At 33.8% G+C, this 13221-nt stretch overlaps 1 protein-coding gene across 4 annotated transcripts in view; it reads left to right on the forward strand.

Annotated features, from left to right (window-relative positions):
- The window catches only part of LOC122046454 (eukaryotic translation initiation factor 2D-like), a 35816-nt gene extending 23205 nt beyond the window's left edge, over positions 1 to 12611 (forward strand). For all 4 annotated transcript variants that reach the window (XM_042607163.1, XM_042607164.1, XM_042607167.1 and 1 more), the window contains exons 8-10: positions 10560 to 10843; positions 10978 to 11348; positions 12171 to 12611. In XM_042607163.1, coding sequence (XP_042463097.1) covers positions 10560 to 10843; positions 10978 to 11348; positions 12171 to 12295 — 780 coding nt within the window. In that variant the 3' untranslated portion in view covers positions 12296 to 12611. The remainder of the gene's footprint in view (positions 1 to 10559; positions 10844 to 10977; positions 11349 to 12170) is intronic.
- The last annotated feature ends 610 nt before the right edge of the window (positions 12612 to 13221 follow it).

Genomic DNA, 13221 nt, shown 5'->3' on the forward strand with positions numbered 1-13221 from the left:
GTAGGTGTCTTTATTTCCTTAGTGTTTTCCGTTCCAAATTTTTTAAGTAATTCGTTAATATATTTTTGTTGATAAATGTAATTACGCTAATTTGTTTGTTTAATTTGTAGTCTTAAAAAGTAAGTTAGTTTATCTACTAGGATCATTTCAAATTCCTATTCCATTAGAGTTATAAATTCTTGTAAAAATTCTGAATTAGTTGACCTAAAGATTATGTCGTCTACATAAACTTGGGCTATAAAAATATCTTGTTTGATTGACTTGACAAATAGGGTTGGGTCAATTTGTCCTTAGTTGAATCCTTTAGAAATTAGGTGGGAGGTTAATCTTTCATACCATGTCCTAGGTGCTTGTTTAAATCCATATAGGGCTTTTTTAAGTTTAAATACATGATTAGGATGATCTAAACTTTCAAACTCAGGTGGCTGACCTACATAAACTTCTCTTTGATTAGCCCATTTAAGAATGTGGATTTAACATCCATTTGATAAAGTTTAAATCCTTTATGGGCTGCTTAGCTAAGTAACATTCTAATAGACTCAAGTCTGGCTACTGAGACATATGTTTCATCATAGTCAAGTCCCTCTACTTGACTAAATCTCTTAGCAACTAGTCGAGCCTTGTTTCTAATGATTTCCCTAGTTTGTTTCTATTATCTTTTTATTTTTGGGTGGTGGTACTAAATCCTAGTCTGCGTTTCTCTGAAATTGGGCTAGCACTTCTTGCATGGCTATAATCCAGTCTGGGTCAAGTAAGGATTCAGCTATTGTTTTGGGTTCAATCTTTGAAATTAGGGATATTTGACTTAAGTTCCTGAAGGATGACCTAGTCTGAACCCTTAGGTCTGGGTCACCGATTATTTAGTCAATTGGATGATCTGGGTTGACTCTTAGGGTTCTGGGAGGTTTATTCACTTGAAGCTGATTTTCTTCTTCGTGAATTAGGTTTTCATTTGCTCCCCCTTGACTAGTGTTACCTTGAATAAAATTAATTTGTTGAATTTTGGTTTGTTCTAAGTTTTGGTTGGTCTCTTTAAATTTCACATTTGAGGTTTCTTCAATTTTCAGTGTGACTTTATTATATATTCTATAACCTCTATTGTTTAACGAATATCCTACAAATATTCTGTTTTATATTTTGAGATAAATTTTCCTAAGTGTTCTCTTGTATTTAGTATTTAGACTGGACATCCAAATACTTTAAAATATTTAATATTAAGTTGTTTATTATAATATAATTCAAATAAGGTTTTATTGTGGGTTTTATTTATCGTAGTTCGGTTTTGTACATAATAAGTTGTACTAACAGCTTCTGTTTAAAAGTATTTGGTAAGTTGTATTCATTCAGCATTGTCCTAAAAGCTTCAAGTAGAGCTCTGTTTTTTCTTTCTACTATTCCATTTTGTTGAGGTGTTTTAGGACATGAAAATTCGTGATGGTAACCGTTTTCAAGACAAAATTGGTTAAAGTTGTGATTTTTAAATTCTTCTCCGTTTTCACTTCTGATTTTTTTTTTAATTTTCAGGTCTTTTTCATTTTCAACTTGTTTGCAAAAATTAGTGAAGACTTCAAACATTTCATCTTTACTTTTTAAGAATTTTACCCAGGTGAATCTAGAGTAGTCATCTATTATTACTAGACAATATAGGCTTCCATTTATTTATTTGACTCCATGGGAATCAAATAAGTCTAAGTGTAATAGTTCTAGTATTGAATTTGTTTGAAGTTGATTAGTTGGTTTGTGAGTAGATTTTGCTTGTTTTCCTTGTTGACAAGCATTACATATTGTTGAGTCTAAGTTGGGTAATTTTGGTAAGCCTCTAACTAATCCATTTATCTTACTTAAATTTTTGAAGTTTGTGTGTGACATTCTTCTATGTCATAACTAGGTTTCTTCTTTTTGTGTTAAATAACACTTAAAGTGAAGAAGAAGTTAGGTTAATTGCATAGATATTGTCCTTTCTAAATCCTTTTAGACTTACAGTAGGGTTATCTAAGTATTTAATTAAACATTCAATAGAAAAAAATCTAACCTTATATCCAGAATCACACAGTTGACTTATACTAAGAACATTGCACTTGAGTTTTTCAACAAGTAAAACTTTCTTAATAATGAAATCAGTTTTGAGTTCAATGTTACCTCCTAATTGCCTTGAGTTTGCTGTTGTTTTCAAAAATAACTGTTCCTAAGCTCTTGTAGGTTAATTGAGTGAATTTGGTGTGATCGCCTGTCATATGTTTGGAGTAACTACTGTCCAATATCCATTTGGTTTCTTACAACAGGTAGGGGTGTAAATAAACCAACCCGCTCATGAGTTATTCGAAGCTCGATTCGTTAAAAGCTCGTTTAATAAGGCTCGTTAAAATAAACAAATCAAGCTCAAGCTTCACAATATTCGGTTCGTTAGCTCGTGAACATGTTCGTTAAGCTTATGAATCAACTTTTAAATAATAAAATAATAGTTTTGATATTGAATTTATAGATTTTATACTCTACTTATGAAACATATAGACAAATATATTAAATTTATTTATCAGAATAAAATTATAAATTTTAATAAGAATATTATAATTTTCTCTAAATATATAATTTAGACCCGCATGGCGGAAGCTTCGTGCACTGTACTGTCTTTTTTTTCTCTAAATATATAATTTAGTTTTTTATGAATATAAAAATTTATAATTTATGTTTATTAAGCTCGTTTATGCTCGATAAAAGCTCATGAGTCATGAATATATTCGTTAAATAAAGCTCGAGCTTGGCTCGATTATAAACGAGCCAAACTCAAATATTCAAAAGTTCAGCTCGGCTCGGCTCGATTACAACCCTAACAACAGGTAGGAGTTAAGATTAGTTTAAGTTAATTTTAATCTAATTTTTTAATTTTTAATTTTTAATTTGATTTCTAATTTTAATCTTAAAGTTAAATTTTTAAATTTAATTTTTAATTTAAAATGATTTTTAAGTTAAAATAATTTTTAAGTTAAGATAATTTTTAAAATAGTTTTTAAGTTAAAATATTTTTTTTTTAAATAAATTTTAAGTTAAAATAATTTTGAAGATAATTTTAGGTTAAAATAATTTTGCAGATAATTTTTAGGTTAAAATAATTTTGAAGATAATTTGAAATTGAATTTTCAATTTAATTTTAAATTTAATTTGATTTAGTTTATTTTAATTTAATTTGATTTTGATTTTAATTTTAATTTTAAATTTAAATTTAATTTAATTTTAATTTCAATTTAATTTTTAAATTTAATTTAAATTTAATTTAATTTTAATTTAATTTAATTTTAATTTTAATTTTAATTCCTTAATCATCTCACCCGATCTATGTTTTCAATCAGGGAATCCTATAATTCTTGTGAGATGAGTTAAGTTCAATTTTAGGATTTGGTTTAATTTTGTGTAGATTTAAGTTTAGGTTTGAGCTCAACAAACAAACATTCTTTGGATAAACTTCTGGGCTATGGTGAGTCACCTGAACATCATTAGAGTAACCATGCCTTCGAGATTTTCTAAATAGTCCCATCCATTCAACTTAGTACAAAACCTTAGTCTGACTAGTTAGGATCCGTAAAGGGTAACTTCAGTTAGTTTCATTAAGTCAAATGCACCAGGTCGAAGTTATATCTTCCTAGACATGCATAGATAGAGCTTCCCTAAGCTACTATCATCCAAAACTTCACCAGTACCGTAGGTCAAGTTAAACTTTTGTCCCTTTAAGCTAGTTCTAATTACCCTGCCGATAGGTTATTTTTGGAGGTGCCAACTAGTTTGGAGTCTTCCCTGAATTATTGATCTGGATTAAATTTTAGTTCTAGGTTTATGTCGATTACTTTTATAATTGTAATGAACTTGATGATAGTTTGACTTTGATTTGGTTCTGTAGTTATTTCTATTATTTGATTTTGCTTTAGTTGATTTAGTTTTATAGTTAGGATTCTAAATTGGGTTATTTGATTTTACATAATATACTTTATTTTTAGGTATATAGTATTGATTAATTCCTACTTGCGTGGTTAGACACGCTTTTGGAACCCAAGCTTTAGTTTGTGATTTGTTTTGAGTTATAAGTGACATAAATGATTTATTTGTTGAGCTGGATTTGTATCCAAGTCCAGATTTGTTGTATACTGCTTTTTGATTATTTAATATTAGATCTAAATTTTTTAATCTAGTTGTGAAATTTTCTAACAACCCTTTAAGTTTGTTAATTTCAATTTTAAGTGTTGAATTTTTCTCCTCAAGTTTTACAACTTGATTTGTATTAGATTTTTCAATTTGTTCCTTGAGGTGTTGGTTTTCCTCAAGGAGCATTTTATTTTGATTTTCGTGTTCGGTTAATTTTCTATATAAGCATGCAATTGCTTTAAAGAACTTCTTGCTTAAATTAAAATATACCTCATCGGAACCTTCGGAAACGAGTACGGACTTGTGGCTCAATTCAGATTCAGACCCGTCTTCCGATTCGTCCTCCGATTCTGATTCGCGGGCCATCAGTGCGAGGTAGCTTCGGTGCTTCTGATCTCCGGCATCCGATTCATCTGAAGACGATTCGTCCCACGTTGCTTTGAGTGCCTTCTTTTTGGTTGCCTTGGTTTTGTCGTTCTTCAGTTTCGGGCACTCGTTCTTGTAGTGACCCTTCTTATTGCATCCGAAGCAGGTTACATTCTTTGGTTCGGTAGTTGAGTTGATCTTCTGCAGTTCTTCTTTCTACATTTTAATATTAAATAATTTATTCAAGAAAAGATCTCGTTTGGTTATCTTAGCATCGCTGGTTCCCTCGTGAAATTCGATGAGCTTGTCCCACAGTTCCTTCGCATTTTCGTGTGGGCCCACTCGGTTCAGCTCTTCGTTCGTTAGCCCGCATTGTAGTGTGTTGAGGGCCTTGAAGTTCCTCTGGGCTTTCTTCTTCATCTCCGGATTCCAATGTTCCGGGTCCATTGGATTTTCGGAGTTGTCGATTGGAGCCTTGTAGACTCTGGTGACGCTGAACCGTTGAAGTCAGTCTTTAGATAGACCTTCATTCGCTTCTTACAGTATGGGAAGTCGTTACCGTTGAACAGGGGAGGACGGGCGGTGTTGAATCCCTCGATTTGGGCCATAATTCTTACACACAAAAAAACAAAGAAGAGGATCCCAAGACTTGGTCTTGGATTTAGCAGTGTGGGAGAAAAAGTAAAAATTGAAGACTGAATTGGTGTTGCACCAGTTCAGTTTGAATTGTTACGAAAAATTTTTTCCAAAGAGGTAATGATACCAATCTGGATTATTTCGAAAAACTTAAAACCGAAAAATGAGAAAAGAAAAAAAAACTTTCACCCCCTTTGCCTGATTGATGGTTGTACCAAATCAGAGCGGTGCTCTGATATCACTTGTTGGGTCGTAAAGTTCTCTAGAAGGGAAGGGGTGAATAGTGATCTTCGAAAATCGTTATCGAGTAAGCAGCGGAAACAGAAAATGCAACGCTAACAAAATCAATTTTACTTGGTTTGGAGCCTTTGTTGACTCCTACTCCAAGGCCCGCACGTGAGAGTGTTTTTGTTGGACAATCACTAATAATTCGTAAAATGTTATACGATTGAGTACAAGAATTATATAAAAAGAAATACCGACACCAACAACAAGAAATTGAGCCGCAGGTTGCCGGAAGAGCTTCGTAGCGTCGCAGGAGCAGTGCGTAACAGAGCAATCGCAGAAAGAAATTGTTGTTCTTTGCTCCAGGTGGTGACCTCCTTATATAGGAAGCTCCGGGCACTCGGATCCCTTCCGAGCGCCTGGAGCGTGACGTCGGCCCAGCTAATCAGCGTGCTCCACATTGCGACGAGATAAACTTTTGCATTCCGGGCGCTCGGATCCCTTCTGCCCGAACCCCTTTTTCTAGCAAAAGTTTTTTCCTGCAAGAAAAAGATTAGTCCGAAGCAATAAATATTATACTACCCTACAAAGCAAAAGTTAGATTAAATATATATATAAACAGAGTAGTAATTAGATTCTGTCTCCTCGATACCAGAATCTAGTCACGATCTCAACTTAGATTTCCAAAATGGATCTAAGTTGGATCGACGCCTATAGTTCCCTCAAACGGGGAACGCGTCCTCACCAAGTCACTCCCCTCCAGTGACTTACCTTTACTTACCTTTTGCCAGACATCCGGTCAGCCCGTCAACCTGGACTTCGTGCCAGCTATCTGGTCGGCCTGTTGACCTAGCTGGACTTCGTACCAGCTATCCAGTCATCTCGTCAACCTAGCTGGATTTCTTGTCAGCTATCCGGTCGGCCCGTCGACCTAGCTGGATTTCTCTTGCACGCTCAGTCAAAGTGTTAGATCACAATAAAACTAACTTAACCTACTTTGTCATTCATCAAACTTGAGTTAGACCGTTAGTGCTAACCGCATCAACAAATTTATCTTCAATCCCCATTCAACTAATAACGAACTATCTCAGATAATTTAACACCATTGTATGGAGGATGCATATAAGAAAAACTCAGCAATTTCTTTTGAAATTTTCAATCACTATCAACATAATGAGTACTGAGAGAAATATTGTCATTGGTAGCAATAAAAGTCCATAAATCAAAAGTTAACCAAATTCTATTAAAAACTTCTTGTAAATTCATCATCATTTTAGTTTTCTCTCTTAACATTCTCAACATATCAGTTCTAATGGAATTATGATTAACAAATGTACAATCTTCTGCACATAAGAGAAAATTTCCATACTCCAGAATACAAATGTGACAAAATACTTGATAATTGTGAGGTAAATCATGCATCACAGTTTCTCTAGCAAGCAATTCATGAAAAGAGGTAGGATCAAATGTACCGTAGATTATGGTCCACAAGCATTTGCTCAACATTCGTAACACTACTTACACAATTTGTAATGTGTCGTTTTAAGTTTCTAGACCCATATCTACTATTACAAAGAAACAAAGGTCAACATTTCTTACACTTATAGCATGTTTTTCCATCTACTATTGTTTTTTGTACTATTTTCTCAAAATTAATTCAAATAATTGATGCATATTTCCTTTTATGTTTACTTTAATCAGCTTGTACTCATTTATGCTCCTCGTTCATTGCTACATTGTCGTCCTCTTCAATAACATTATTGTAATCCTTGCTACTTGAGTCCAAATTAAGATTACAATTGAATTCCTCTGTATAAAACGCATTAGAGAAAAATATAAATTAAAAGCTTATCAATATATACTAACGCTACATCACAAACATGTTTGAACATATTAAATATAAAACATATCAAGTAAGAATTAATTGAGATGGGAGTGGAAGAAGTGCTACTTGTGATTGTTGATTGAGGATCATTGTTTGAGATTGTTGGTTAGGGATTCTGATAATAGATTCCGTTGTAGAGTTGCATTGAGAGAGGAGCGTGAGCTAGGGCTAATGTAGAGAGGAGGGTGCCAACAACCAAACCGTCAGGAAGTTCTTAGCAGACCAAATACACCATCAGAGCAGTTAGCACGTCGACAAACACAGAGGCCTCTGTTACCGCTAAGACACGTCTGCCATTGGATAACATAGGTTGAGGTTAGGGGATCAAACTTGAAGAGGTGCAAGCCACCGTTGATGTTAGTGTAGATTGGAGTGGGAGGGTGAGTTTTGGAGATGTGGCTGCTGGTGGGAGTCAGGGCTGGTCGTGTAAACGTGTCACTGGAAACCTGCCAGATTTGCTCAAAGAAGAGCCGATGGGGGCAAGGACTTGTGGTCACTAGATGACTACAAGCGATGGGCTGCAAATAAAGAATTGGTTTTCTAGGTTTTGGATGTCGTGAACAACGAACTAACAATGTTGTGAGGGTGAAGTTGTAAAGGTGTGGTGAGGCAGTGAAGGTGAGGGTTTGTGTGTGAGGTAGTGAGGGTTGGGTGGTGGTTTAGTTGGGGGTATTTAATTTGAACGCATACAAGTGTGCTGACCTGTTTAGGACCTGACTCAACCCATTTAATTGTGGGTCTTTAACGGATCAACATGTTTATGGCTTGAATTGTCTAACCTAAACCTGTAAAATTGCAGGTTGGGTCATGTTGTATAAACAGGTCGTGTCATGCCAATTTATGTCACCTCTAGCTGTTGTGGTATTAAGTTAAAGCCTTGGTGAACCCATTATAAATTTGTTAGTGGATTTAAGCTAGATATTGAAAAAGAAGGTAATCTATTTTCATGTACTACAATAGAAGAAAAATATCGTGATTCTCTAATGATTGAATACTCCCTTAAGCATAGGAAAATTATAGGATTCAACTCCTTATATGATTACACAATTCCAATATACACATTCAATTTGACAAAGGAAAATGTCTAAAAATAGAACTAAATTTAAAGCCAACATTTGAAACCTCTACTTTACCTAAATTTGATAAACCTTTAATTAAGCCACAAGATTCAACCCTTGAAGACCATAATAACTTAACCTAAGAAAAATCTTCTATTGACTTAACTGTAGAAGATCTTCATAATGATGATTTAACCTAAGGGACACCACTAAACTAATAACTTTGACCGTGGATTCCCTTAATGGCTTGACTCTAAAAGAGCCTCTAAATGAATTGCCCCGTTCAGAAAGCACTTAACATTACCCCAATAATCTAACTACTAGAATTCTTATCACATCTAATGAACCCTCTCATAAGACAAATCAAGCTTTAATTATATCCCCTAAAGAGTCCAAGGTTGCATGAGCTTTCTAAAGACTCCTTTGATAAGTCCTCACTTGAACCATCTATAGTGTCTTCTTAAGCATCTACTCGAACCTCTTGGCTATCCTTTACTTGAGTCTTTTATAAATCCCTCTAGTACACATTGCATTTAAAAAATAGTTTTATGTATTATTAACATTAATCCAAGCATACAATTGCCTAACTATGTTAAGGTCTCAAAACAACCAACTAATTTTAAAATGAATACAGTAGGTATAAAAATTAATAAAATTGTTTATAATAATTCTAGTAAAACTTTTGCAGGTATTTGTTTATACATAGAAACTTTTGAGATTAAAACTTATTTGCATTGATTTGGTTCCTTTGCTTACTTCTATCCACCAAACTAAAAGTTCTACTATGCATATGAGAGAGACATGTGCTGATAGTAGGAGAAGGATTGAGTTGAATAATAATATTATAAAAAATATATTGATGAACCGCGCAGACTGAAAGACAGACATATATAAAGTATACCTATAAATTTATTAGCCTTAAAATTTTGATTAGTCTTACAAAAGCATTTATATTCATTCTTATTGTAAAAAGTTGAACCTAATATATGTTTACGGTCCAACTTAAATATATATCAACATATTTACATACTACTTCAATTTTCAAAATATAGAGTATGTTACATTAGTGGAAGACATTCAAACCTTCATCTGAGTTATAGAAAATACCTCCATCTCTAGAATAGAGATAATGGTTTCTAACTTATTGGAAGGGATGTTCAAAAAGTTAGAGCAACAAAGCAAAGATGAGGATTTACCAATTTCTCACACATTAGAGGGGCTTCCCAAGAAAGGATAAGAAAGAAATCATGTTTAGTGAATTTTCGTAAGCAATTATTACTTATGTTTGGAAATAATGGAAAAAGGAAGTGCTAATAACTTGCATGGAGTCAAGTTATCCTTGGTTGGAAGAATAACGTAATTTGAAAATTGGGAATCAATTTAAAATTTTCTTTTAAAATATTTAGAGCTTATAAAAAATTTAGATGATATTTTCTTAGAGTTGTTAAAAGTTTGTTATAGTGTTTTGAGAGAATTTAGGCCTTTCGAAAAAGTTGGTTATAATTTTAGAGATAAAATAGACTTCTTCTTAAATGACTTGGTCTTGTGTTGAGTGTACAAGCATAGGTTAGTATCCCATGTATTGAATAATCTTGACTTAATAATATTTTTCTCTTTTCCAAATTGAGTTGTTTAATTTTTTTAGGGTACGAATTTTCGTGCTGCATCATAAGGTGATTCAAAATTTTTGCTATTATTGGCAGTTGTTTGACAGAAGGGGAGCCTTGGTGCAACGATAAAGTTGTTGCCATGTGACCAAAAGGTCATGGGTTCGAATCTTGGAAACAACCTCTTGCAAAAAGCAGGGTAAGACTGCGTAGAATGGATCCTTCCCCGGGACCCCGCATGGCAGGAGCTTTGTGCACCGGGCTGCCCTTTTTTTTTTATTGGCAGTTGTTTGACAAATTTGCTCCTGCCCATGTCCATGATTTTCATTGTCTACTTTTTCTTTCTCTCAATAGTGTGCCAGCAAGCCGTCCACTAGTCATATGCATCTTATGAATTAATCTGGCACTTATCCATGAAATTATTTTTGATTATCGAAGATGTTATTTATGTTGTTGTGCATTTTATTTTTCTATTTCACATTCTGGTCTTCACATTTCATAGAGCAAAGAATAACTCCTGCAAAATGGCTTTAGGCTAGTACCACAAAATTGTATAAGTGATGAGGGTATAATGCAGTGCATTTTGTTGCTATTGAATATTTTCTTCTTTTCATTTGTCTGATTCATAAATTTCCTTGTTGATTATAGATATCTGCAAAGGAAGACAAGTATAAGAAGGAGTTCATTTTACTAGGAATCAACCGTGGCCATTCAGACTACATGTCATTTAAGCCTGAGAAGCGTGTGCAGCAGAGCAATGAACAAAAGCATGATAGCTTGGTCAGTGAGGCTTTAGGCCAACAAACAAAGCTACAACTTGAGGTGGTTGAAGTTTATAAACCAAGCACTCATGTGAATTCAATATTCACAGCTATAGGAGCAGACACTGGAATCTATTATAGCGCATCAGAGGTGTCTGATGTTGTCTTCAGGTGCATTTGCTTACTTTTTTTTTCTACAGCAACATTAGTTCCTGTATATAAAATTTGTCTATCAATTATCTGTTAAATTTTTTGTATTATGACTGGTATACTAGCTGTTAATGGAAAGTATCTTGTTAAATCAGGTATGTTGAGAAGGAGAATTTGGTCAAGCCAACAGACAAGGCAATTGTAATTCTCGATGCTACACTGTGTGATGCACTCTACAAAGGCACTGTTAAGAAGGGATCCACCTACCCAACAGAGATCCACAAGAAGGATTTAGGAGCTACTTTCTTAAGCAGGATGCAGGTTCATCATAAGATATTAAAAGGGCATGAGGTTGTGATCCGCAAGGGTGCTGTTAAACCCATTCAGATAGTAACAGAACGACGTCAAGGAAACAAGAAGGTAACTAGAGTCTCAGGGCTGGAAACTTTCTTATTGGATGCTGATTCACTAGCTTCAGAACTGCAAAAGAAGTTCGCGTGCAGTACATCAGTTGGGGAGCTTCCAGGTTTGATCTTGTTGAATCTGCATAAAATTGATTATTATATAAGTTGTCTGTATAATTTTTTAATTTGCTTATGCATTGTGTATTGGCTTGCTTATTGAAGTTAGGTTAGTTTTGTTTTCCTCATTGTCAATGTGAGCTACTCGATATTTGACCATTCCTGGAACCTATTAGGAAATGCCACATAGGTGCTGAAGACACGCAACTAGAGAAATCATAGGTGTTGAGGACGTGTATGCTTACTAGATAAACAGAACTTTGAAGAAAAAAAAATTGAAATTCATCTAGGTTAGTAATAGAAATCTAGATAGATTAGCAACTCTGCTTTCGTGATCAATAATTGCAATACAATGCAACCTTGCTTAGACATTTTACACCTTGCTAAAATTGTCTACTGTAATCTTGGGAAGTGCTTCTTCTAGTGTTTAATATAAGAAAAACTCATTGAAATGTCTACTATCATTAATAATTGATATAAAATTTTATAGTCACGCATAATTCTGATATTTGCATATATTATGTGAAATTGAAAACTTCTGAGGTGGAAAGGATTGTGAGGGATCTTGAAAATTATTGCCCAAACCTTGTGAACAGAAGAGCACATGTTTCCCTATTCTCTTAACATGACATCTAACCTTTACAATATGTTTTACAGACCTGATTCAAGCATATAGTTATGCTCAACAGTTTGACATCTAAAATAATATATTAATCTTGAAGTTTGGTCTCTCTTCATGCTTGGAGGGTTACTGAGTTTTATAGTTTGCAGGCACTGAATAGGTAATTTTATCACACAACATAAAATTTATGGTCAATTAATTTCAGGTAAGAAAGGACAGCATGAAGTGCTAGTTCAAGGAGGTGTCATTGATGATCTGGCAAGGCATCTTGTCGACCACTATGGGATTCCGAAGAGATATATTGAAGTGTTGGATAAAACAAAAAAATGATGGAAAATGGTTTGAGGTTGATATATGATCAACACTACTACTAGTTTTTTAAATGTAGTTATTTGCAAAGCCAGATGCACTATGGATTTTTTGTGAAGTTTTTGGACTACTATCTCAGATCTCCAATAACAAGTTGTGGTATAAGAATCTCATGGTCATTGATGGCTTGAGTCAATTAAAATCTGAAGGCCTGTTAAACTATCATGGCCATGTTGGATAACTTGAACTTTTCCCTCATAACAATAGCATCACTGTTTCATTTACGGATGTAAAACTTATCGATCAGTATTGTAGTGATTTGCTTCTATTCGATTTAGATGATTGGATTAATCTTAGTCCATTGCATGATTGATTCTAATAACTCATCGTCAGCAGGGAAGTTTATGGGATCTATATTTTATTAGTATGGTTTAATTAAAATTGTTAAATGGATTTTTCATATGCAGAGATGCCAAATGTATTACAATTTGACATAACAAAACAAAGATTTCCAAGGGATACCTAGCTAAAGGAATTGACCTTACTCTGTTGGGTACTAAAATCTATTGCCTCATCTTTTTAAATTTTGTAGGGTGGCTCAATAAATGAGAGGATAATGCTTTGTTCTAGCCTTGTGAATTAGTCTGCCTTTGTTTTGGGTACTAAAATTTATTGCCTCACCTTTTAAAATTATGGACAGTATATTAATAAATAAGGGGATAATGCTTAGTTCCAGCCTTATGAATTGGCGTACCCTTGTTTTAGATACCAAAATTGATAACCACATCTTTTTAAATTGGGTTAGTAGCCTTATGCATTGGTCTGTCCTTGTTTACGGTACCAAAAATCTATAACCATATCTTTTTAAATTGGGTTAGTGTAAGTTAAGGCCTTATATACATATTTACATGTTTTATAAATGTTCACACTATTGATACTAACTTGCT

The sequence above is a fragment of the Zingiber officinale genome, chromosome 2B, assembly GCF_018446385.1.
Source record: "Zingiber officinale cultivar Zhangliang chromosome 2B, Zo_v1.1, whole genome shotgun sequence".
NCBI classification, from domain to species: Eukaryota; Viridiplantae; Streptophyta; class Magnoliopsida; order Zingiberales; family Zingiberaceae; genus Zingiber; species Zingiber officinale.